The sequence below is a fragment of the Microtus oregoni genome, unplaced genomic scaffold (assembly GCF_018167655.1).
Source record: "Microtus oregoni isolate MIOR12 unplaced genomic scaffold, Mior012 000053F_ref0000044, whole genome shotgun sequence".
NCBI lineage: Eukaryota > Metazoa > Chordata > Mammalia > Rodentia > Cricetidae > Microtus > Microtus oregoni.
The window spans coordinates 13813141-13835139 of NW_024543829.1; the positions used below are offsets into that span (position 1 = coordinate 13813141).

General features: G+C 40.0%; 1 protein-coding gene across 1 annotated transcript in view; it reads left to right on the plus strand.

Annotated features, from left to right (window-relative positions):
- The window catches only part of Nup160 (nucleoporin 160), a 59550-nt gene extending 37868 nt beyond the window's left edge, over nucleotides 1-21682 (plus strand). The window contains exons 24-36 of the mRNA XM_041637591.1: nucleotides 127-222; nucleotides 316-410; nucleotides 502-598; nucleotides 691-796; nucleotides 4620-4780; nucleotides 5894-5954; nucleotides 7439-7549; nucleotides 7694-7817; nucleotides 9332-9433; nucleotides 15619-15760; nucleotides 18217-18342; nucleotides 19244-19348; nucleotides 21047-21682. Of these exons, the coding sequence (XP_041493525.1) occupies nucleotides 127-222; nucleotides 316-410; nucleotides 502-598; nucleotides 691-796; nucleotides 4620-4780; nucleotides 5894-5954; nucleotides 7439-7549; nucleotides 7694-7817; nucleotides 9332-9433; nucleotides 15619-15760; nucleotides 18217-18342; nucleotides 19244-19348; nucleotides 21047-21136 (1416 nt within the window). The 3' untranslated portion in view covers nucleotides 21137-21682. The remainder of the gene's footprint in view (nucleotides 1-126; nucleotides 223-315; nucleotides 411-501; nucleotides 599-690; nucleotides 797-4619; nucleotides 4781-5893; nucleotides 5955-7438; nucleotides 7550-7693; nucleotides 7818-9331; nucleotides 9434-15618; nucleotides 15761-18216; nucleotides 18343-19243; nucleotides 19349-21046) is intronic.
- The last annotated feature ends 317 nt before the right edge of the window (nucleotides 21683-21999 follow it).

The window sequence follows — 21999 nt, forward strand, 5'->3', positions numbered from 1 at the left end:
ATCTGATGTGAGTGCTGGGAGTTGAACTTAGTTAGGTACACTGCCAGAGCTAACATTCTCTGAACCACTGAGCCCTCTTGCGCCCCCAGTCACATGAATTTTAACACAAATTTCTTAACTTTGTAGGTTTTAAGTCTACTGGGTATTGTTGGATTGCCTGAACTGATTATCCAGCTGGCTACGGTAGCAATTACTGAAACTGGTGATGACTGGAAAAGTCAGGTACAAACTAACTAAGTTTGATTGTTTAACTTAAGATTTGTTATCGATACGGTATTTTAATTTCTAATGCTCTTTTTTTGATATTTGGATCAGGCTATTTTAAGAACATGCATTTTCAAACATCATTTGGACTTGGGTCACAATAGCCAAGCATATGAGGCCTTAACCCAAATTCCTGATTCCAGCAGGTAATCAGTCTCCTTGTCATTTTTAGAGAAGACAGTTTACAGGCTTGTTTAACTTGCTAAGACAGTTTGCCCTCATCTTCTCTCCTTGCAGTCAGCTGGACTGCTTGCGACAACTGGTGGTGGTTCTTTGCGAGCGCTCCCAATTGCAGGACCTCGTGGCGTTCCCCTATGTGAATCTGCATAATGAGGTGATTAGTCTGTCCACTTTTGTCAAGTAACAAGTCTTTTCATTGCCGTGATTGTTATTAACTTCAAGATCTTATTGCTCGTCGTTTGATAGGTTGTAGGAATAATTGAATCACGTGCTCGAGCTGTGGACCTTATGACTCACAATTACTACGAACTTCTCTATGCTTTTCACATCTACCGCCACAATTATCGCAAAGGTGAGCAACTAAACTGGAACCTGGGTGTTGAAAGCAACTTTATGAGTGTAGTCATATTTCCAAAGATATTATTGGACATATATTTTAGTTATATTTAAGTACAAAACTAGTGTCAACCTTTTGATGATTATCTAGTAACACTAGGAAAATATATACTTGTCCAATAACATTGAAAACCTGGGGCTGGGGAGATAACTCGTGTTGAGAGTGCTACTGCTCCACCAGAGGACCTCAGTTCAATTCCCAGCACCCACATGGCAGCTCACAACTGTCTGTAACTCCAAAATCTGACACACTCACACAGACGTACAAGACAGATTTAAAAAAAATAAAACACAAAGCACATGAAATAAAAATAAATTTTTTAAGAAATTGTGCCATGTTTAAAAGAATTGATTGTGCATGTGTTCCCATTCTAGAACATTTTCAAGTGAATTCCAGGGAGCTGGTGTTCTGTGCATTTTCTTCTGATTGTGAAGGGAACATTGACTTTCTCAAACTGAAAGCACTTTGTGCTCCTTCGTGTTTAGCTCCTGTGCTCTTTCACGTTTGACTGTCTCCAAGCAGTCATCTGAGTATAATATATAGTCTTCCCTATTATCAGTTGTTGAATTATCATGTCCCTTCAGTGTTATTCAAATTCTTTTAAAAGAGATGACAATTTGATGTTTAGAAGTATAATTAAATGAAAGCTGGATGGTGGTAGCAATAGGAGGCAGAGGCAGGCAGATCTCTGTGAGTTCAAGGCCAGCCTAGTCTACAGATTGAATTCCAGGACAACCAAGGCTACATAAGCACAGAGAAACCCTGTCTTGAAAAACCAAATTAAAATTAAATAAATAATTAAATGAACAACTTGACTTTAACCCCAGAACTCCAGAGGCAAGTGAATCTCTGTGAATTGGAGGTCTGCATGGTCTACATAAGGCGCTTCAGGGCAGCCAATAATAACTAATGAAACTTTGTCTCAAAAAAAAATAAAAAGTAAATAAATAGCCTGATGGTAGTGGCGCACGCCTTTAATCCCAGGGCTCTGGAAGCAGAGGCAGGTGGATCTCTGTTAGAGGCCAGCTTGGTTTACAAGAGCTAGTTCCAGGACAGCTACGGCTGATACCCAGAGAAACCCTGTCTCGGAAAACAAAAATAAATGAATAAACAAATAAGCAGAAAAAGTTATCAAATGAGTACGCATTGTAGTGTATATCTTTAATCCCAGCACTTGGAAGGTTGAGGAATGGGGATCATGAGTTCATGGATAGCCTGTGTTGGATAAACCTTTGGTCAAAAATTTTTTTAGGGTTGACTTAATAAAACCTATTAGAGATACAGACCTGGATATAACTCTGTTGGTTGTGTGTTTGCCTAGCATGCAACAAGCTCTGGGTTATAGATCAGTACCACATAAAGGAAGAATGGTGGTACATACCACACCTAGTACCTGGGAGTTGGAGGCATGAAGATCAAAAGTTCTAGGTCATTCTTGGACCAGTGCTACATAATACCAAGTCTAAAAATAGGGTTGTAGAGTGTAGAGGGGGCGGGGGAACCTAGATTAGAGATGAAATAGTATAAGATGGTCTGAGTGTGGTGGTGCAGAGACCAGCCTGGTCTACATAGCGAGTTCCAGGTCAACCAGTGCTACTACATAGTGAGATCCTGTCTCAAATAATAATTTTAGAGGAGATATGAGGATATAGTTCAGTGGCAGATCATTTGCCTAGCATGTTTAATGCCCTAGGCTCAGTTCTCAAAACTGAAGACAAAAAATCATTTGATAAAATGATAGATAGCTTAGTAATCTAAATTTTGACCTTCAAGATGGCTTAGCAGGCAAACGTGCTTGCTGCCTGGTGACCTGATTTTGAGTCTCACTGACCACTTCTATTTGCTGATCACGTTAAAAGTAAGTTACAGACGTCATAACTCTTAATATATAAATACTGCAGATGACTATGGGTATTCTCTCTCTCTTTTTTTTAAAGTAGCTCCTAGAACTCTATAGACCAAGTTGGCCTTGAACTCAGAGATCCACCTGCTTTTTTGCCTCCCAAGTGCTGGGATTAAATGCGTGACCAACACCACTTGGTTCTCTTTCTCTCTTACTCTCTCTCTTCTCACTATGTAGCTCTGGCTAAATAGACCAGGATGGCCTCAAACTCACAGAGATCCACCTGTCTCTGTCTCCTGAGTGCTGGGATTAAAGGCGTGCACCACCACTACAGGCAACATCCTCTTATACCATGAAAAATAAAATGAGGGCTATAAAGGACTACAGGGTCGTGGAGAGAATGAATATATATATATTGAAAGCTTATACTTTGCTATACATTTTTGAAAGGTAGAGGTGGTTGTTAGTTGCCCATCGTGGGTGCTGGGAATTGAGCTCAAGGCTTCTGCAATAGTAACACAAGCTCTTACCCCTGAGCCAGCTCTTTTGAGTAGGGTTTTTAAATTTCTTCTATGTACATGTGTTAGGAGAGACTTGTGGCTCGGAGGCCTAGTCACAGAGTTGGTTCTCTCCTCTGACCATGTGGGTTCCAGGGATCAAATGCAGGTTGTCCAGTTTAGCATTAAGTGCCTTTATTTACTGAGCTATCTTACCAGCCCCATGTTGGCAGTTTTTACTATTGTTTTTGTCTTTGTTTTCTTTTTCATATTGGAGCTCAAACTCAGAGGACCAAGCATTTAGGCTCTGTGACTAAACTACTTTTAGCCTTTTTTCCCGCCTTTCTGGGTTAGCCATTTGTAAGTGAACTGTTCAGAGGTAGCTAGACATTCCAAGTGTTATATGACCACTCTCCAAACACTCTTTTCATCCTAAGAAACTGAAGGGCTGTGCCACCGTTTCTCCTGCACTCTCCATCTCTAACATGCGCTGTTCCGGTTGCCTTCTCGGAATCTGACTGCTGCAATCTGCAGTACTTGTCTTTGGAACTGGCTTATTTGAGTTAGCTTGACTTTAGGGTTCATCCATGCAGCTGCATGTGTTAGAATTTCCTTTTTATTTTCCATTTTAAGATTGAATTATATGGTTCAGTGGTAGAAAACTTGCTTAGCATGTGTGGAGGCTCTGGGTTTGATTACTGGCACCACTACACCTCCAAAAAATGTTATAGATGTATCAAAATATTATATTTTATTTTTCCATCTGTCAGTGGATACATGAATCACTTCTGCATTTTGGCTGTTGTAAATAATTCTTCAGAATAGTCTCTTCAAAGTCTTGCTTTCAGAAAGCCAAAAATGGGGGCCTGGGAGCGAGCTTTACAGTCAGTAATGCACATGGTTAGTGGGTATAGGACCTGGGTTAGATTCAGAACCCACCTGAAAAGCTGGGCATGGATTTGTGTGCTCTTGTCATCCTGTCGTGGAGACAGATGGAGCTTCCTAGGGCTCCGTGGCCAGCTAGCTTAGCCTAAGTAGAGAACCTAAGTAGAGAACCCTGTCTTAACAACAGTAGATGGCTCCCGCAGAGCACCCAAGTTTGTCCTCTGGCCTTCACATGCGCTCACAAGCATACACAGAGACACAAAAATACAGCCAGACATGGTGGTACTTAACCTGTAATCCATCAATTGGGACATAAATGCAGGATTAAGAACTCAATGTCATCTTTAGCTGCAAAGTGAATTCAAGGCCAACCAGGCCTCATAGACACTGTATTTTTTACATTCCCTGAAAAGGTGCCACAGGGGTTGTACTTGATATTTTCACCAGCAGTTTTTGTGTGTGGCTTTATATTACACACAGTGTTTCCTCAAATTTTAGTGTCTCATGTGTATCTTAAAGAAACATTTCTGTCTAATTTACTCTTGTCTCATAGCTGGTACAGTGATGTTTGAATATGGTATGCGCCTTGGCAGAGAAGTTCGAACTCTCCGGGGACTCGAGAAGCAAGGCAACTGTTATCTGGCTGCTATTAACTGTTTACGCCTTATTCGTCCAGAGTATGCATGGATCGTACAGCCAGCTTCTGGGGCAGTGGTATGAAAACTTTTCTTTGTAGTATTTTCGAATCATTAGTTTTTGGTTTTGGAGGGTTTTTTTGTTTTGTTTGTTTTTTTAAGTTTCATTTTGCTTCATTTAATTTTTTTTAAAAATTTTATTATGTATACAACATTCTACCTCCATGTATGCCCGCACACCAGAAGAGGGCACCAGATCTCATTACAGATGGTTGTGAGCCACCATGTGTTTGCTGGGGACCTCTGGAAGAGCAGCCAGTGCTCTTAACCACTGAGCCATCTCTCCAGCCCCCTCTTTATTTAATTTAAAATATCTACTAAAGGTGCTGGTGATGGTGGCACATACCTAAAATACCAGCACGCAGGAAGTAGAGACAAGGAGGACCAGGACTTCAAATATAGCCTCAGTCACATACTGGATTTCAGGCCAGCTAGCCTCATCTACATGACACCCTGTCTCAAAAACATGCTTATTACATGATAGGCACTTTTAAATTCAGTCTTGTTTATTAATAGTTAGCATTTGAGAAGGCAGATACAGTTTTTCTTATCCTGCTGATAGTTCTTTGTGTTACTAGGCTATTGCCCAAAGTTACCACTGATGATAGAACTATGGAGCTGGTGAAAAGCATGTGATTTATGTACCTATGACCTTGGTGTAAATAACACGTGGTAGATGAATGAATCCTTGATAATCAGCTCCATTCTGTTGAATGACGGTTTCAGTACCAGGTATGGTGGTGCACGCCTTTGATCCCAGCACTTGGGAAGCAGAAGCAGTTAGACTCTGTGGCTTTGAGGTTAGCCTGATTTACATAGTGAGTTCCAGGACAGGACAGCCTAAGCTATGTAGTGAGGCCCTGCCATAAAAAATTAAAAAAAAAAAAAAACAAAAAAAAAAAACAGAATTCTCTTGAGAATATAGGCATGAATGCTTTAGTAGTTTATGCTATAAAAATAAAATATTGTCTTTTAGGTAGGCAGAGGTGGTGCAGACAGCACTTTCCCAGGGGATCTCTGTGAGTTCTAGGACAGCCAAAGCTACACAGAGAGACCTTGTCTCAACCTCCCACCCACACCCCCCCAAAAAAGAACTGTCTTTTGCAGCTAAGTCCCTGTTTTTTGTTTTCAGTCTGATCGCCCTGGCGCATCTCCCAAGAGGAATCATGATGGCGAGTGCACAGTTGCCCCAAGTGAGTCAGGGATTTTTCATCTTTGGACAGTAGCTATTGTTACAGTTTAGGAGACATATGGATTAAGGGTGTGTGTGTGTGTGTGTGTGTGTGTGTGTGTGTGTTACAGTGATTATATTATAGACAGCTGGTAGCATATATACTATTAATACTACACATACGGGGGCTGGAGAGATGGCTCAGTGGTTAAGAGCACTGACTGTTCTTCTAGAGGACCCATATGGCAGTTCACAACTGTCTAAAGATCCAGTTGCAGGGGATCTGACACCTTCACACCAATGCACATAAAATAAAATTTAAAAAGTTAAATAAACCTTTAAAAGAATACTACACATAGTCAGTACATATGGTCAAAGGACACTATTTTGTTTTAGTTTCAACTTTCTAATCTGTTAAAGGTTGTTTTAAGAAGCCTTTGAAAATATCATACTGTCATATAAAGAAATGAAAATTACTTTTAAGTATTTTGGGAATCTCTGTGGCCTAACCTGGCGGTGGTGGCTCACACCTTTACTCTCAGCACTCAGGAGGCAGCAGATCTCTATGAATTTGAGGCCAGCCTGGTCTACAGAGTGAGTTCTAGGAAAGGACCCAAACCTACAGAAAAACCCTGTCTTGAAGAAAAACAAAACAAAACAAAAAAAGCAAGTTTCAGGACAGCTAAGGCTACATGGAGAAACCCTGTCTCAGGGGGCTAGGGAAGTGTTTCTCTTTAGGTTGAGAAGATAACTCATCGTATAAAGTGTCTGCTGTGCAGGCATGAGAGCCTCAGTTGAGATCCCCTAACCACATAATGCATATGGTGCACACTTGTAACCTAGCTCAGAAGGAGAGAAAGAAAGATAGTGGAGTTCACTGGCCAGCTAATCTGACCCAACTGTGAGTTTCTAGGTTCAACGAAAGAAGTAGTCTCAAAAAAATAAGGTAGATCTGGGTATGGTGACACATGTCTTTAATCCTAGTTCTCGGACAGAAGCAGATGTATCTCTGGGTTTGAAGGCAGCCTGGTCTATATAACAAGTTCTAGGCTAGCCAAGGCTATGTAGTCAGACCTGTCTCAAAGGGGGAGGGGGCGTGTAGAAAGTGTTTGTGTTGGTTATTGTGTTTTAAGTTAACTCAGTATCAAACATCTTTATCAGGGTCCTTTATAAACAGCTCATGGCCTTTCACAAAGAAAGTTTGGACTCCAGATTTAATCCCGCCTTTCTCACTTAGGTAGTTTAACAGCTAAATTGAGTTTTTGAAACACTAACTACTCCCTAAGTGCAAGTTTTATTTCTGATCATTTTGTGTAACTCAACTGTGTATATAAATAAAGGGACATTGCTTAATTTTTACTGAATCCTCTGTTTTCTTCATTTCTTCCTCTATGCCTTGGAGAATTAAACTGAGAGACCTTGTCCCACTTTCATCCCTCAAAGTAACAAGTTCACTTAATAGATACTTCCTTATACTTTGGGTAATAAAGTTTATTTGGTTTTTAGGCAATCGACAAATTGAAATTCTGGAGCTGGAAGATCTGGAAAAAGAATGTTCCTTAGCTCGAATTCGCCTCGCGTTGGCTCGACATGATCCATCAGCGATTGCCATTGCAGGTAGGAATTAACTTCTAACCAACCAGTACCAATGACACAGGACCAGGCAGTGGTGTTATTCAGATGTTCGTCAACAATCAAAGCTTTTTGTCTCATTTGTGTACACCCTTAGGTGCACTAACTGGCTATATTCCATTTCCACAGGAAGTTCATCAGCAAAGGAGATGGTTACTCTTCTGGTTCAGGCTGGCCTCTTTGACACTGCCATATCACTGTGTCAGACTTTTAAGCTTCCCTTAACACCAGTCTTTGAAGGACTTGCTTTTAAGTAAGTAAAAATTAACTTTTAATAGCCTTAATGTCTCTGGGTGGTAGTGGCACGTGCCTTTAATCCCAGTACTTGGGAGGGAGAGCCAGGTGGATCTCTGAGTTCTAGGCCAGCCTGGTCTACAGTGTGAGTTCTAGAACAGGCTCCAAAGCTATGCAGAGAAACTCTGTCTCAAAAAACAACAACAAAAAAATCTAATTTTCTAATCAGAAATTCTGTCTTATTATTTAGTGTGATAACAAATAATCAGAAGCTGCTAAACCATTATAAAGAGGTACTCTGGTTTATGCAAGAATTTTTTAAATTGATAACTTATAATCTTATTTTAAACATAATCTTTATCAGGAGTAATGGACAGGTAAAGGCAGGAGAATTGAGTTCAAGGCTAGCCTCAGCTATATAGACCATGTCTCAAAAACAAACCAAACATCTTGATTTTTAAGCTTTCTTGGAAAGACATTCTGAGTTAGATGATGATAATAGTGTTCATTCTAGATGAGGCATGTGCTCTTTTCAATCCTTTGGGATAGCTTTTGGCTCTTGTAGTCATTTTGAAAACTGTTTCTTGTTTGTCCTCTTTCTCGTGTGTGTGTAAAGATAACTTGGGATATTGTTCTCTTGAACTTCCACCTTAGTTTTGAAACAGGATCTCACTGGCGTCTGGGACTTGCCCATTAGGCTAGGTTGGTGGGCCAGTTAACTTAGGAGTGCTCCTGTTTCTACCTCCCCAACACTGGGATTACTTCATGCCACCATGCCCAGCTTTCTATTTGGTTGCTGGGGATCAAACTTGTGTACTACACTTACGTTACAAGCACTTTATCCACTCAGCCACTTAACTGTCTCTAAAGGCAATTATGAGCTGGGAGTTCAGCACGGTGGTAGACTTGCCTAGCTTGTGCAGGGCCTTCCTCAGTTCTGCTCCTAGCACTTGTTTTTTGAGACAGGGTTTCCTCTCCATATAACCCAGGGTGGCCTAAAAGTCATAGGTACTCCAGCCTTCTAAGTGCTGGTATTACAGACAACTTTTTATTGAACTTACAGCTACTGGTAACTTGTTTGTGAAACATTCTGATGTGGGAAGCTGGAGAGATAGCTCGAGGGCTGGGAGCACTAGGTGCTTGGCCTCTACATGTACCAGGCTTGCAAATGGTGAACAGACATACCTGAGGCAAAACACCCATATATATATTCTCCAAAACCACAGAGAAACCCTGTCTCGAAAAACCACAAATATATATATAAAAGAATTTCTTAAACATTCTAATTTTTAGTTTTGAGATAGGGACTATGTAGCCAAGGCTGGCTGAAATCTCAGCCATCTACCTTCCTCTGTCTCCCAAATGTCTCTTGACGACTAATAGGCATGTGAGTCATCCAGCTGTGTGACTTTTAGGAGGAGGAGAAGCCAGTGATAGGCCAGAGCTAAAGCTGACTTAGCTGCCTAGATGTAGTAGCAAAATTAAGTGACACTTCAATGGTTAGTTACCACTCTTGGATCATTTTCATTGCAGGTGCATCAAGTTGCAGTTTGGAGGAGAAGCAGCACAAGCAGAAGCCTGGGCCTGGCTAGCAGCCAATCAGCTGTCTTCTGTCATCACTACGAAGGAGTCCAGGTAGCCTCGTGTTCCTCTAGGCCTTATAGATTCACCTTTTGCAAAGCTATAGCACTCTTTCCTTGAATAGATAACGTTTAGAATTTTTGTTTTTCTTTTTGAGACAGGTACACTGATCTGTGTGTATCAATCCTGGCTGTCCTGAAACTCATTTTGTAATCCAGGCTAGCCTCAAACTCACTGAGATCCTGGGATTTTAAAGGCATGCACCCCCACCACCTGCCTTAATTTGAGGTTTCTTATTGTTGTTTTTAAATATGATCTTATTATGTAGCCCACACTTTTCTCAAATTTTCAGTTCTCCTGCCTCACCCTCCTGAGTGATGGGATTGTTTACACTCATGCAATGTCATGCCTGTCTTTATTTATATGGTGTGTGCGTATTTGTGTATTTTCAAGTTATAGGAATTTGTAACCACCTAATACTGATGCTGGGAATCAAATGTGGGTCTTCTGGAGAAGCATCTGAGCTATCCCTCCAGCCTTCTGCTAGGTTTTTATAGAATCTGGAAGTTAGTCTGGAGAGATGGCTCAGTGGTTAAGCGTACATGTTACAACCAGACATGGCATACACCTTTAATCCCAGAACTAAGGAGAGGGGGGCAAGCTGTTCTCTGTGAGTTTGAAGTCAGCCTGGTCTACATAGTGAGTTCCGTTACAGCCAGAGCTAGGTAGAAACCCTGTCTCAAACATAATTAATTAATCAATTAATTAATTAATTAATTAATTAAAAGGGGCTTATTGCTCTTGCAAGACTCAAGTTTGACTCCTAGCACCCACATCAGGCAACTCACAACAGTCTTTTTGATTTTCGAGACAGGGTTTCTCCAGAGCTTTTGGTTCCTGTCCTGGAACTAGCTTTTCTAGACCAGGCTGGCCTCGAACTCAGAGTTCTGCCTGCCTCTGCCTCCTGAGTGCTGGGATTAAAGGTGGCGTGCGCCACCACCGCCCGGCTCCAGTCTTTTTAAAAAATAAATTAAAAATGCTGGGTATGATAGAGCTTGGTTTTAATCCCAGCACTTAGGAAGCAGGGATAGGGGGCAGTCTGTGAATGTGGGGCCAACCTAGTCTACATAACAAGTTCTATAACAGCCAGAGCTACTTAATAGAGAGACCCTGTCTCAAAATAAAAATAAAAGCTGGAAGTTTATAATTAGGCTGACAGTTATAGTTAAGACCATGATGTATTGTCTATGCGATATCTCTCCATATCCCCTTCCTCAAAAGCAGAGGGACCTCTTAGCTTAGTGTGGAATAGATAGCCTAGGTTCACAGCTACTTTCAAGGCTGGGGCAAGAATATCACTCATAACCACAAAATTAAGGCCAGCCTGGGCAACATAGCAAGACCATTTCTCAAAGGGAAAAACAAAACAAAAAAAACCCACAGCCTTGGGACTGAAGAGATCACTCCGTTTTTTAAGAGTTCCTTAAAAGGACCTGGGTTTAATTTCCAGCACCCATATGGCAGCTCACAACTTCCTGTAACTCTGGTTCCATGGGATCCAACACCCCCTTCTAGGTACTGCATGCATGTGGTGCACAGATACACATAAAGCCAAAAAACGAGATTTTTTTTTTTAAATGAGTCTTAAAAAAAGGCTTTATTTTCTTGGCTCAACTGTGATTTTCCCCCATTCCTTTTACCACGCTGAGACTGTATGGCTGCCGTCAGTGCTCTCTTTACAAGTCCCACTTCAGCAGCCCGCACTACCCTCCAAGGTCTGCTTTGTTCTGATTTCCTTTATGTACTTACTTTGCTCAAGACCCCAAGAAACTCAGTCTCTTCAGAATTCTCTCAAACGATCCTAGTTCTAGTAAACTACCTTCTGTGAAATGCATTTATGCTGTATGTAGTTTAGTATTTAAAATGATAGTGTTTTAGAATCTGAAAGTTCTTGTTTAAATCTGTTCTCTACTGATGTTACAGCATATCTGTGCTTGTATGATCTATAAAGAGTACAGTGTTCTTTTCTTCATGTTCTGGAAGCTAAAATTCCAACATCAAGGACCTTCTTCCTATATCAAGAAAGGAATAGTCTCTCCTTTACACTAAGTCTATCCATAATGATTAATCCACTTCTTCAGTAGGGACGCTGATATGTTCATGAGGCAGGAACCTCTTACTAGACCACATTTCTCAAAACTATTACATTGGAGATTGTTGCCATAATAAGGGCTGGAGAGGTGGCTCAGTTAGTTCCCAGCACCCATACTGGCCAGCTCACAACCATCTGTAACTTCAATTCCAGGAATCTGACACCCTAATCTGGACTCTGCAGACACCTGTACACATGCATAGATAGATAATGGATGGATGGATGGACGGACAGACCCTTAATATACATGCATGCACATAAATCTTGTGCCATCCAGTGGTAGTGCACACCTTTAATCCCAGCACTTGCGAGGCCAAAGAAGAGATCTCTATCTCTGAGTTCCAGACCAGCCTGGTCTACAGATTAAGTTTCTGGGCAACCAGGGCCACCCAGAGAAACCCTGTCTCAAAAAAAAAGGAAGAAAATTTTAAAAAGTAAATAAATAGGTCTTGTTTTAAAACTGTTTCTAACAGATGAGCTTGGAGGGACCATTTCAAATTACAGCCTTTTTACTCTCTATTTTTAGTATTAGTGGGAAACAAATGGAGTCAGTAAACCTGCCTTTACCTGGGTCCCCATGACCTGACTCTGATCTCTAGACTTCTCAGCAAGGACCTTTACCTGGGTCCCCATGACCTGACTCTGATCTCTAGACTTCTCAGCAAGGACCTTTACCTACCAAGCCATCTCACTGGCTCCTAACGGTTGGGAGTTTGCTTTTGTCTTCTTTCTTTCCCTTCCTTCCTTCCTTCCTTTCTTTCTTTCTTTCTTTCTTTCACTGCAATTTGGAGAATGACATAGCTTCCTCAGGAGTATGTGTGGGTCAGAGGACAACTTTCAGGAGTCTCTTTCATCTTGGAGGTCCCAGGAATCAAACTGAGGTTGATAGGCTTATCAGAAAGCACCTGTACCTTCTAAGAGATCTGCTGTTCCAGTGGTTTGTTTTTGTTTTCTATTTGTTTGTTTATTTTCTTCATAGGTCTTTGTTTGGTTTTTGAGACAGGATTTCTCATAACAGCTCTAGCTGTCCTAGAGCTTGCATTATAGACCAGGCTGGCCTCGAACTCAGAGATCTGCCTGCCTCTGCCTCTCAAGTGCTGAGATTAAAGGTATATACCACCACTGTCCAGTTTGTTTTTATTTTGGGTTTTTTTTCTGTGTATTATTTTTTTTCACTTTTTATTGATATTTATTGAGCTCTACATTTTTCTCTGCTTCCCTCCCTACCTCTCTCTTCCCCCCTTCAATCCTACCCCAAGGTCCCCATGCTCCCAATTTACTCAGGAGATCTTGTCTTTTTATACTTCCCATGTAGACTAGATCTATGTAAGTCTCTCTTAGTATCCTCATTGTTGTCTAAATTCTCTGGAATTGTGGTTTGTAGGCTGGCTTTCTTTGCTTTATGTTTAAAAACCACCTATGAGTGAGTACATGTGATAATTGTCTCTCTGTGTCTGGGTTACCTCACTCAAAATAATGTTTTCTTGCTCTGTCCATTTTCCTGCAAAATTCAAGATTTCATTATTTTTTTTCTCCTGTGTAGTACTTCATTGTGGAAATGTACCACATTTTCTTTATTCATTCTTTGGTGGAGGGGAATTTAGGTTGTTTACAGGTTCTGGCTGTGACAAACAAAGCTGCTATGAACATAGTTGAGCACATATCCTTGTAGCACGATTGAGCATCCTTTGGATATATACTGGGTCTTGAGGAAGGCTGTTTCCTAATTTTCTGAGAAATCGCCACACTGACATCCAAAGGGTTTGTACCAGCTTGCATTCCCACCAGCAGTGCAGAAGTGTTCCCTTTTCCCCACAATCTCTCCAGCATAAGTTGTCATGAGTGTTTTTGAGCTTGGCCATTCTTACAGGTATAAGATGAAATCTCAGAGTTGTTTTGATTTGCATTTCTCTGATGACTAAAGATGTTGAACATTTCCTTAAGTGTCTTTCAGCCATTTTAGATTCCTCTGTTGAGAGTTCTCTGTTTAGGTCTGTACTCCATTTTTTTTTTTTTTTATTGGATTATGTGATCTTTTGGTATCCAATTTCTTGAGTTCTTTGTATATTTTGGAGCTCAGACCTCTGTCTGATGTGGGGTCAGTGAAGATCTTTTCTCATTCTGTAGGCTGTCGTTTTGTCTTGTTGACCGTGTTCTTTGCTTTACAGAAGCTTTTCAGTTTCAGGAGGTTCCATTTATTTTTTTATTATTTTTTTTAAATTATTTATTTATTTATTATGTATACAGAGCATTCCTTCCATGTATGCCTGCAGGCCAGAAGAGGGCACCAGACCCCATTACAGATGGTTGTGAGCCACCATATGGTTGCTGGGAATTGAACTCAGGACCTTTGGAAGAGCAGACAATGCTCTTAACCTCTGAGCCATCTCTCCAGCCCCCAAGGTTCCATTTATTAATTGTTTCTCTCAGTGTCTGTGCTGCTGGGGTTATATTTAGGAAGTGGTCTCCTGTGCCAATGCGTTCAATTGTACTTCCCACTTTCTCTTCTATGAGGTTCAGTGTGGCTGGCTTTATGTTGAGGTCTTTGATCCATTTGGACTTGAGTTTTGTGCATGGTGATAGATATGGGTCTGTTTTCATTCTTCTACATGTTGATATCCAGTTATGCCAGCACCACTTGTTAAATATGCTTTCCATTTGATATTGTTTGCTTCTTCATCAAAAATCAGGTGTTCGAAGATGTGTGGATTGATATCCGGGACTTCTATTCGGTTCCATTGGTCCTTCTGTCTGTTCCTATGCCAATACTGGGCTGTTTTCAGTACTGTAGCTCTGTAGTAGAATTTGAAGTCAGGGATTGTGATGCCTCCAGAAGTTCTTTTATTGTACAGTTTGTTTTGGCTATCCTGGGTTTTTTGCTTTTCCATATGAAATTGAGTACCGTTCTTTCCAGGTCATTGAAGAATTTTGATGGGCATTGCATTGAATCTGTTTGTTTGTTTGTTGTTGTTGTTGTTTGAGACAGGGTTTCCTATAAACAGGCTGGTCTTGAACTCTTGATCTCTCACCCTCATGGATCAAGTACTGTCATATAGGCTACCACTGCTCCCTCTAGCAGAAGTTCTCTGTTACTATTTTTAAACTCTGAAGTTTAGAACATTAAAATTTTTCTTTTTTTTTTTTCAAATTCCTTTGTTCAGAGAACATTATAATTTTTACATGAGAGGCTAGACAGATGGCTCAGCAGTTAAAAGTACATGCTGCTCTGGCAGAGGACCAGATTTAGTTTGTAACATTTATATGGTGGATCATAACTACAGTTCCAGGGGAGTCCAATACCCTCTTCTGACCTTCATGGGCACCAGGAACACACATGGTGCATATACATACATACAGATAAAATATTCATATACATAAAAATTGTTTTAATTGTTTTCTACATGAATCTATTGTTTGGTCAGTTTGGGAGATCAATACTAATGGTGTGAACCAATTTCTTTTTTTCTTTAAAATCCTAGAACAAAGGAATTAAATAAATTGTATGTAGTTAGTAAGAGAAAAATAAATCTTAACTCATTTGATTTCTTTTTAAAATTTTTTGGGGCTGGAGAGATGGCTCAGCAGTTACGAGCACTGGCTGTTCTTCCAGCAGACCTGGGTTCGGTTCCCAGCACCTGCATGTCAGTTCACAACTGTGTGTAACTCCAGTTTTTATTAGCTCATCTAATTTCTAGTTATCATTTAGCTGTATTACCAATTCATTTGTTAACTGGAGAGATGACTTAGCAGGTCCTTACAGAGGACCCTAATTTGATTTCCTGGTACCCACATTGTAGAAAAGAGAGTCAACTCTTAAAAGTTGTTCTGTGACTTCCAGATGGACGGCACGGTGTATGAACAACCCCCCCCACACACACACGCATACACTAAAATAAGTGTAAACTTATAATTTTTTTTAAGTCTGAAACAGCTTCAGTGTGTCTGCTCACACCTATAATCACAGCACTCAGGAGGCAGATAGTAGGCTCTTGAGATCAACCTGGTATACATAGTAAGACCCCCATCTCTAATAATTAATTAATAGGAAAGGAATCTGAACTCCTTTGTCCTTTGTACCTTTTTCAAGTGCTACAGATGAAGCATGGAGGTTACTGTCAACTTACTTGGAAAGATACAGAGTCCAGAATAACTTGTATCATCATTGTGTGATCAACAAGTTGTTGTCTCATGGAGTCCCTCTGCCTAACTGGCTTATAAACAGTTACAAGGTATGTGATATTGAAGTGGGGTGATAATTTGAGAAAATGTTCTGACTCACAAGCCACTTGTGGTGACAGTAGTTGGGAGGTAGAGGCAGCCATTGCTACATAGTGAGTTCAGGGTCTGCCTAGGCAAAATGAGACACTGGCAAAAAGTGGAAGAGGGGAAAAGAGAGAATTCACTGATTTATATTTATATCTCAATCACAACTAACAGGACTAAAATAATTTAACTTAAATTCTACATATAGTAATGGGAATTTAAGTAAGCATTCTAGCAATTGAGTACTAGGAATTTAGATTTAAAGTTTCATGGATTAATAATTAGATTAATATCTACTTCTGTACTCACTAAACAGTGATCTTGGAGTAATGAGTAGTATATTATTAGATATGGTACAGTATCTACTATTGTTGCTCAAAAACTTGATAACAGTGGGTAGAATGATTACCAATTAGTACAACAGTGTTTTTTAGAATCAGGATTATATATTGGTCTGTTGTGTGTTCACATGAAGAAGTACCTGGGCAGGCCAGCTTTATAGAGAAAGATGGGGTTTTTTGCTCACAGTTTTATAAGCTAAACATGAAGAACACATGGCTCATTGTTGTTGCCGTCACTGAGTACTATGTTATAGCAGATTGCACTGTGATAGGAATGCATGGGAGAATAATATGGTCATGTCAGTTCTTCAGAGAGGACAGTGCCCTCCTCCATCCAAACATCCTCCACTTGGTCCCACTTCTCAAAGGTTCCTTTCTCTCCCAGTGCTATCACATTGGGTTCTAGACCTCTAATATAGGAATCCACATCTGGACTATACAAAAATCATCTATAGCAAAATGGCTTGAATGGTATCTTCTTTAAAATGTAGATTCTTGGGTCTCATGTAAGACTACAAAGTAAGATTACCTGGGGCAAGATAACAGAACACATTTTGACAAGCTTATTTATTTATTCATTTGTTTGAGACAGGGTTCTGCTGTAGTTCTGGCTGGCCTAGAATTTGCTGTAAACTGGGCTGGTCTTGAATTTACTATGTAAACCAGACTAGGTTCAAATTCCACCAGCCTCCCCCTCCAACTATTAAAGTGTGCAGCACCAAACCAAGTTTTTGTTGTTGTTGTTTTAGTGTATAAGTTTCATGAGTTCTTGTATAGGAGCCATGCCAATCTTCTATATCATTCTAGTTTTAGCATTTATGCTGCTGAGGCAGGCAGTTCTGATCTGCTTAGGATGTGCACTTGAGTTTGAAGATAATAATCTGAAGCACTTTTATAGAGGGTTTTTGTTTGTTTGTCAAAAGAACAACCCAGTATGGTGTTAGGCATTTGTAATTACAGAACTTGGAAGACTGAGCAGAAGTTCAAGGCCAGCCTGGGTTACAGAGCAAGACCCTGTCTCAAAAAAGCCGAAACAGTTTACTTAGCATACAGGAAGTGCTGAACTTTATCTCTAGCACTGCATAAACTGGGTGTGGTGGTGCACATACAAGGTCAGAAATTCAAGAAACCCTGCCTCAAAAAAAAAAAAGAGAGAGAGATTATAATAAAGTATCCATTGAGTAAAACATGATTACAATAATAGAATCCAGCATCCTCACTGTAATAGAGTATCCATTGAGTTCACATAATCCCTGTAATAGAGTACAGTATCCTCACTATAATGGAATACAGAGGCTCTGGCTGGTGGTGCCCACCTTTAATCCCAGTACTCAGGATGCAGAGGCCGGTGGATCTCTGAGTTCAAGACCAGCCTGGTCTACAGAGGCAGTTGCAGGACAGCCAGGGCTACAGAGAAACCTTGACTTGGGTGGTAGTGGGGAAGTGGTACAATATCCTCATGTAATATAGTAAAGCATACTTACTCTTCATAAGTCAGGCTGTTTGTCTTTCTATCACTTGATTTACATAAAATACAAATTTAAAACTGGTGGTCCTTTTGCATTTCATTATTTCTAAGAATTGGTGTATATATCCTATCACTTGAGTGCTCAACATTTCTGGGAAGACATGTTGACATTACTAATGTAAAATTGAAATAGGGACAAGTTAAAACATGTCTTGGATCACAAAACAGAAGAGAAAAGCCATTCAACAGATGGAGCTTTACTGTATGCCTGGAGGGGTAACTGGGCTCTTGGAGAGTTTACAAATCTAAGAAACAGATGAATAAACCCAGGCGCTCGTAAGCAACCTTTTTTTAATTGTGTGTTGTTTGTTTTGAGGCAGGACTATATAGCCCTGCTTACCTAGATGTTTCTTATAAGTTGAAATACAACTGTATTGAAAACATTAATAGGAAAGCCTGATATTTGTTGATGCACAGAAACGATAGATGTTTTCGTAGTACATTTAGGGGTGTGAGCATTTGGTTTCTTGCATAATTTCTAAAACATTCTAGAAGGCAGCACTGTTCTATTTCAACTGGGAGTGGACATGCTTATAATTGTTGATTTTTACAGAAAGTTGATGCTGCTGAGTTGCTTCGTCTGTACCTGAACTATGACCTTTTAGAAGAAGCTGTCGATTTGGTCTCCGAGTATGTGGATGCTGTATTAGGGAAAGGACATCAGTACTTTGGAATTGAGGTAGATGCATGTGAATGTTTCCTTTTGATTGTGTATTACCACACTAAGTAATAAGTAAGGGAGTATTTAAAGTAAATTGATATAAAGTATATAGTTATATAGTGAAATATTGATACTCTGGGGATCTCTAGTTTTTTTTCTTCTTTTTTAAGGTTTATTTTTAGCCAGGTGTGGTTGCACACTCCTTTAATCCCAGCACTTGGGAGGCAAAGGCAGGCGGATCTCTGCGAGTTCGAGACCAGCCTGGTCTACAGAGTGCCAGGACAGCCAGAGAAACTTTGTCTAAAAAAAGAAAGGAAGGAAGGAAGAGAAAAAAGATGTATTTTTAATCATTTATATGCACCACCTGCCTGTGAGTGCCTGAGAAGGCTGGAGGTTTGGCTTCTCTGGAGCTAGAGTCACAGGCAGTTGTGAACTGCCTGATAAGGATTCTGGGAATCAAATTCAGATGCACTCTTTCTTTTTTTGGTGTTTTTGAGATATAGTCTCTGTATTACGTAGTTCTGGTTGTCCTGGAACTCTTAGAGATCAGATGAGTGATAGCGCAAGGTATTAATATATTTACTTAATTGAAAGAAAAGGAAGGAATTCAAGTATGTGTGTTATGTACATGTAATTCCTTTTTCTTATTACACTTATTGTGTGTGCATACACACATATGCCACACTGCACATGGTGGTCAGAGAACAACTTGGGGGATCCATGTCTTTCTGTCCACTATGTGATCCAAGATTGAAATCAGTAACTTAGGCTTGGTAGCAAGTGCCTTTACCATCTCACGAGCCCCATACAATTTCTTAACAGTGGTGCAGGTGGGTTAAAATGTTTCATGTATAGAATCCTGCAAAAGCAACTACTTAGAAGAAATGATGTCATGTCAATAACAGACATTTTCTTTCAGTTCCCGCTGTCTGCAACAGCCCCAATGGTATGGCTCCCATACTCCTCTATTGATCAGCTTCTCCAGGCTCTTGGAGAAAACAGTGCCAACAGTCACAACATTGTCGTAAGTAAACCTCTGAGTTGTCTTCACCAAAGCACTAATGGCAGGCACATCCTAAGGCATGATTATCGGTTCTCTAGAAGAGAGGGGACAAAAGCCACTTATTGCCCATAATGTACTGTACCTCACTCCCTTTCTAAATAAAAAATCTAAACAACCATTTCAGAAGTTTTAAGAAGGAATTATCTAGGCTTCAGTTACACAGAGACAATGACCTACAATTCTTTCTTAAAAGGTGCTTAGCAGGGCAGTTCTCCAGGATGAATAGTACTTGAGTACAGTGTTAGCACTGCATTCAATTCAACTGTCAGTGTCCTGCGTGATACCTGTAAATGACAATGTGTTCTGGAACCCATACTAGCTACAATTTACCCTAAAAGGTAAATAAATACATAAAATAGTAGTATTTGCTTTCTTGATCTTATAAAAATGACTTTTTGTTTGCTAAAGTGTCTTTCCAACCCTATCAATCAGAACTCACAAGATAGGGTTGCAAACAACTTATTACAGTAGCACACACCTATAGTCCTAGCTACTGGAGCTAGAAATCAGTCCCTTGATCTTAGGAGTTCAGGCTCAGCCCAGCTACATAGGAAATTGGCATCTTAGCAAAACTGAGTGAAAGGCTGTAGGAGTATGAGTTCCTTGCTTTTTTGTTGCACTTCCTTTTTGTTTTTGAATGTGTTAGGTGTATGCTCCAGCTGCTCCCAAACTCATGATTTTCTAGCTAATGAACCAGTTAAATCAGATGTAATGGGGGCTGGAGAGGTGGCTCAGCAGTTAAGAGCACTGGCTGCTCTTCCAGAGGTCCTGAGTTCAATTCCCAGCACCCACATGATGGCTCACAACCATCTGTAATGAGGTCTGGTGCCCTCTTCTGGTCTGCAGCCAGAACACTGCATACATAGTAAATAAATAAATAAATCTTTTAAAAAATCAGATGTGAGGTCTCATTCCAGGAAAAAAAGCTAGTAATTCTTTTAATAAAAACAATCCCAGCACTCGGGAGGCAGAGACAGGTGGATCTCTGAGGACAGCCTCATCAACAGAGGCTTAGTGAGATCTTAGTGAGATTCTGACTCAAAAAAGGGAGAAAAATAAAATAAAATATACTGGTGTGACCTATTGTGGTAGAACACAATGGTAGGATATGGTGAAGAAGAGGCAGAGGATCATGAGTTTGAGTTCACATCTTCATAAGCAAGGCATTGTGGTGCACAACTTTCATCCCAGGGGGTATCTGAGCATTAAGACTAGCTTGGTCTACACAGTGAGATCTAGGCCAACCATGGCTGTGTACTGAGACCTTGTCTCAAAACAGAACAACAAAAAAACTTGGGAAGAAAAAAGCAGGATACACAATACCTTGTCTCACAAATAAATGAATACATACATTTACAGACACATGGAAGCCGCATACAAACATATATAGTGGTATAACTAAATTGGAGATACTGCCCAGTAGTAGAGCCATTGCCTCGTGTGCATAAGGGTTTGAGTTCTACAAACACAAAAATGTGATTCATTACAAAACTAGGAATGTTAGTTACATATAACAGGGAAGGACCAGGTCTGACTGTAGCATCACAGAACAGACTTGTGCACTGAGTAGAAGCAAAGCACCTAACATCTCCCATAGGTACACTCTAGTCTTCACTCTTCAAGCTATTCTGTATAATGACTGCCTTCCTTTCCTTACAGCTGTCCCAGAAAATTCTTGACAAACTAGAAGACTACCAGCAAAAAGTTGACAAGGCAACACGGGATTTATTATACCGTCGGGACCTGTGACCTGGATAGCTACTCAGCCTTTGTAACCGATTGGTGCCTATTAGGGCTTAGGACTACTCCACAGAACCCTGTGCTCAAGGCCAGTTTTTATAACTACTAATGATTTGTATGGCACTTTGAATCTGAATTCTGCACAGGCTAAGAGAACTGGAGAGTCAGGATCAACCCCGTGCTCGCTGGTGGTGCTATCACGGTTTCTGGTTTTCAACCTTCCTCTCCCACAGCTGCTTTTGTATATGATTCTCAAGCTTTTTCAGAGTTTATATTTTTTTAAGCTACCGAAGACATCCTTTATCTGCAAATGAAAACTGACCTTGACTTTCCATTATACATGATGGCTTGTTATAACTGGCCACAAATAGTCACTGCATATCTTTTAATTTTTTCTTATCAGTTTTTGTATTTTAGTGGGATTGTTTTGGTCCAGAATTAACATGTATTTTCTGTATTGCAAACAAAGGCTAGTGGTTTTTGCATACTCTTGTCATTATTTATTGTAGAGTTTTTCATATGACCATCAATAAAGTATTAAGTAATTTGCCTAGATTAAGTATAAATTATGACCAGCTTTTTAAGGAAAATACATTCTGAGTCTCACTCTAAGCTAATGTTGAGTAAACATTAGAAAAAATTAATGTCCATCATCTATGAAAGAAACAGATTTTCATTTTCAAAATGTATTAGTTTATGTGACTTATCATAATCAAGCTGGACTTGATCATACAGTTAGTCTGATAATATTTTGGATCAAAATAGAATTTTACTGGTCAAAATCAGAAACATTCATACGTACAAACTACAAACTTTGGGAAAGATTAAAAAAATAATAATAAAATATCCTTTGATTTTATTCTGTATATTAA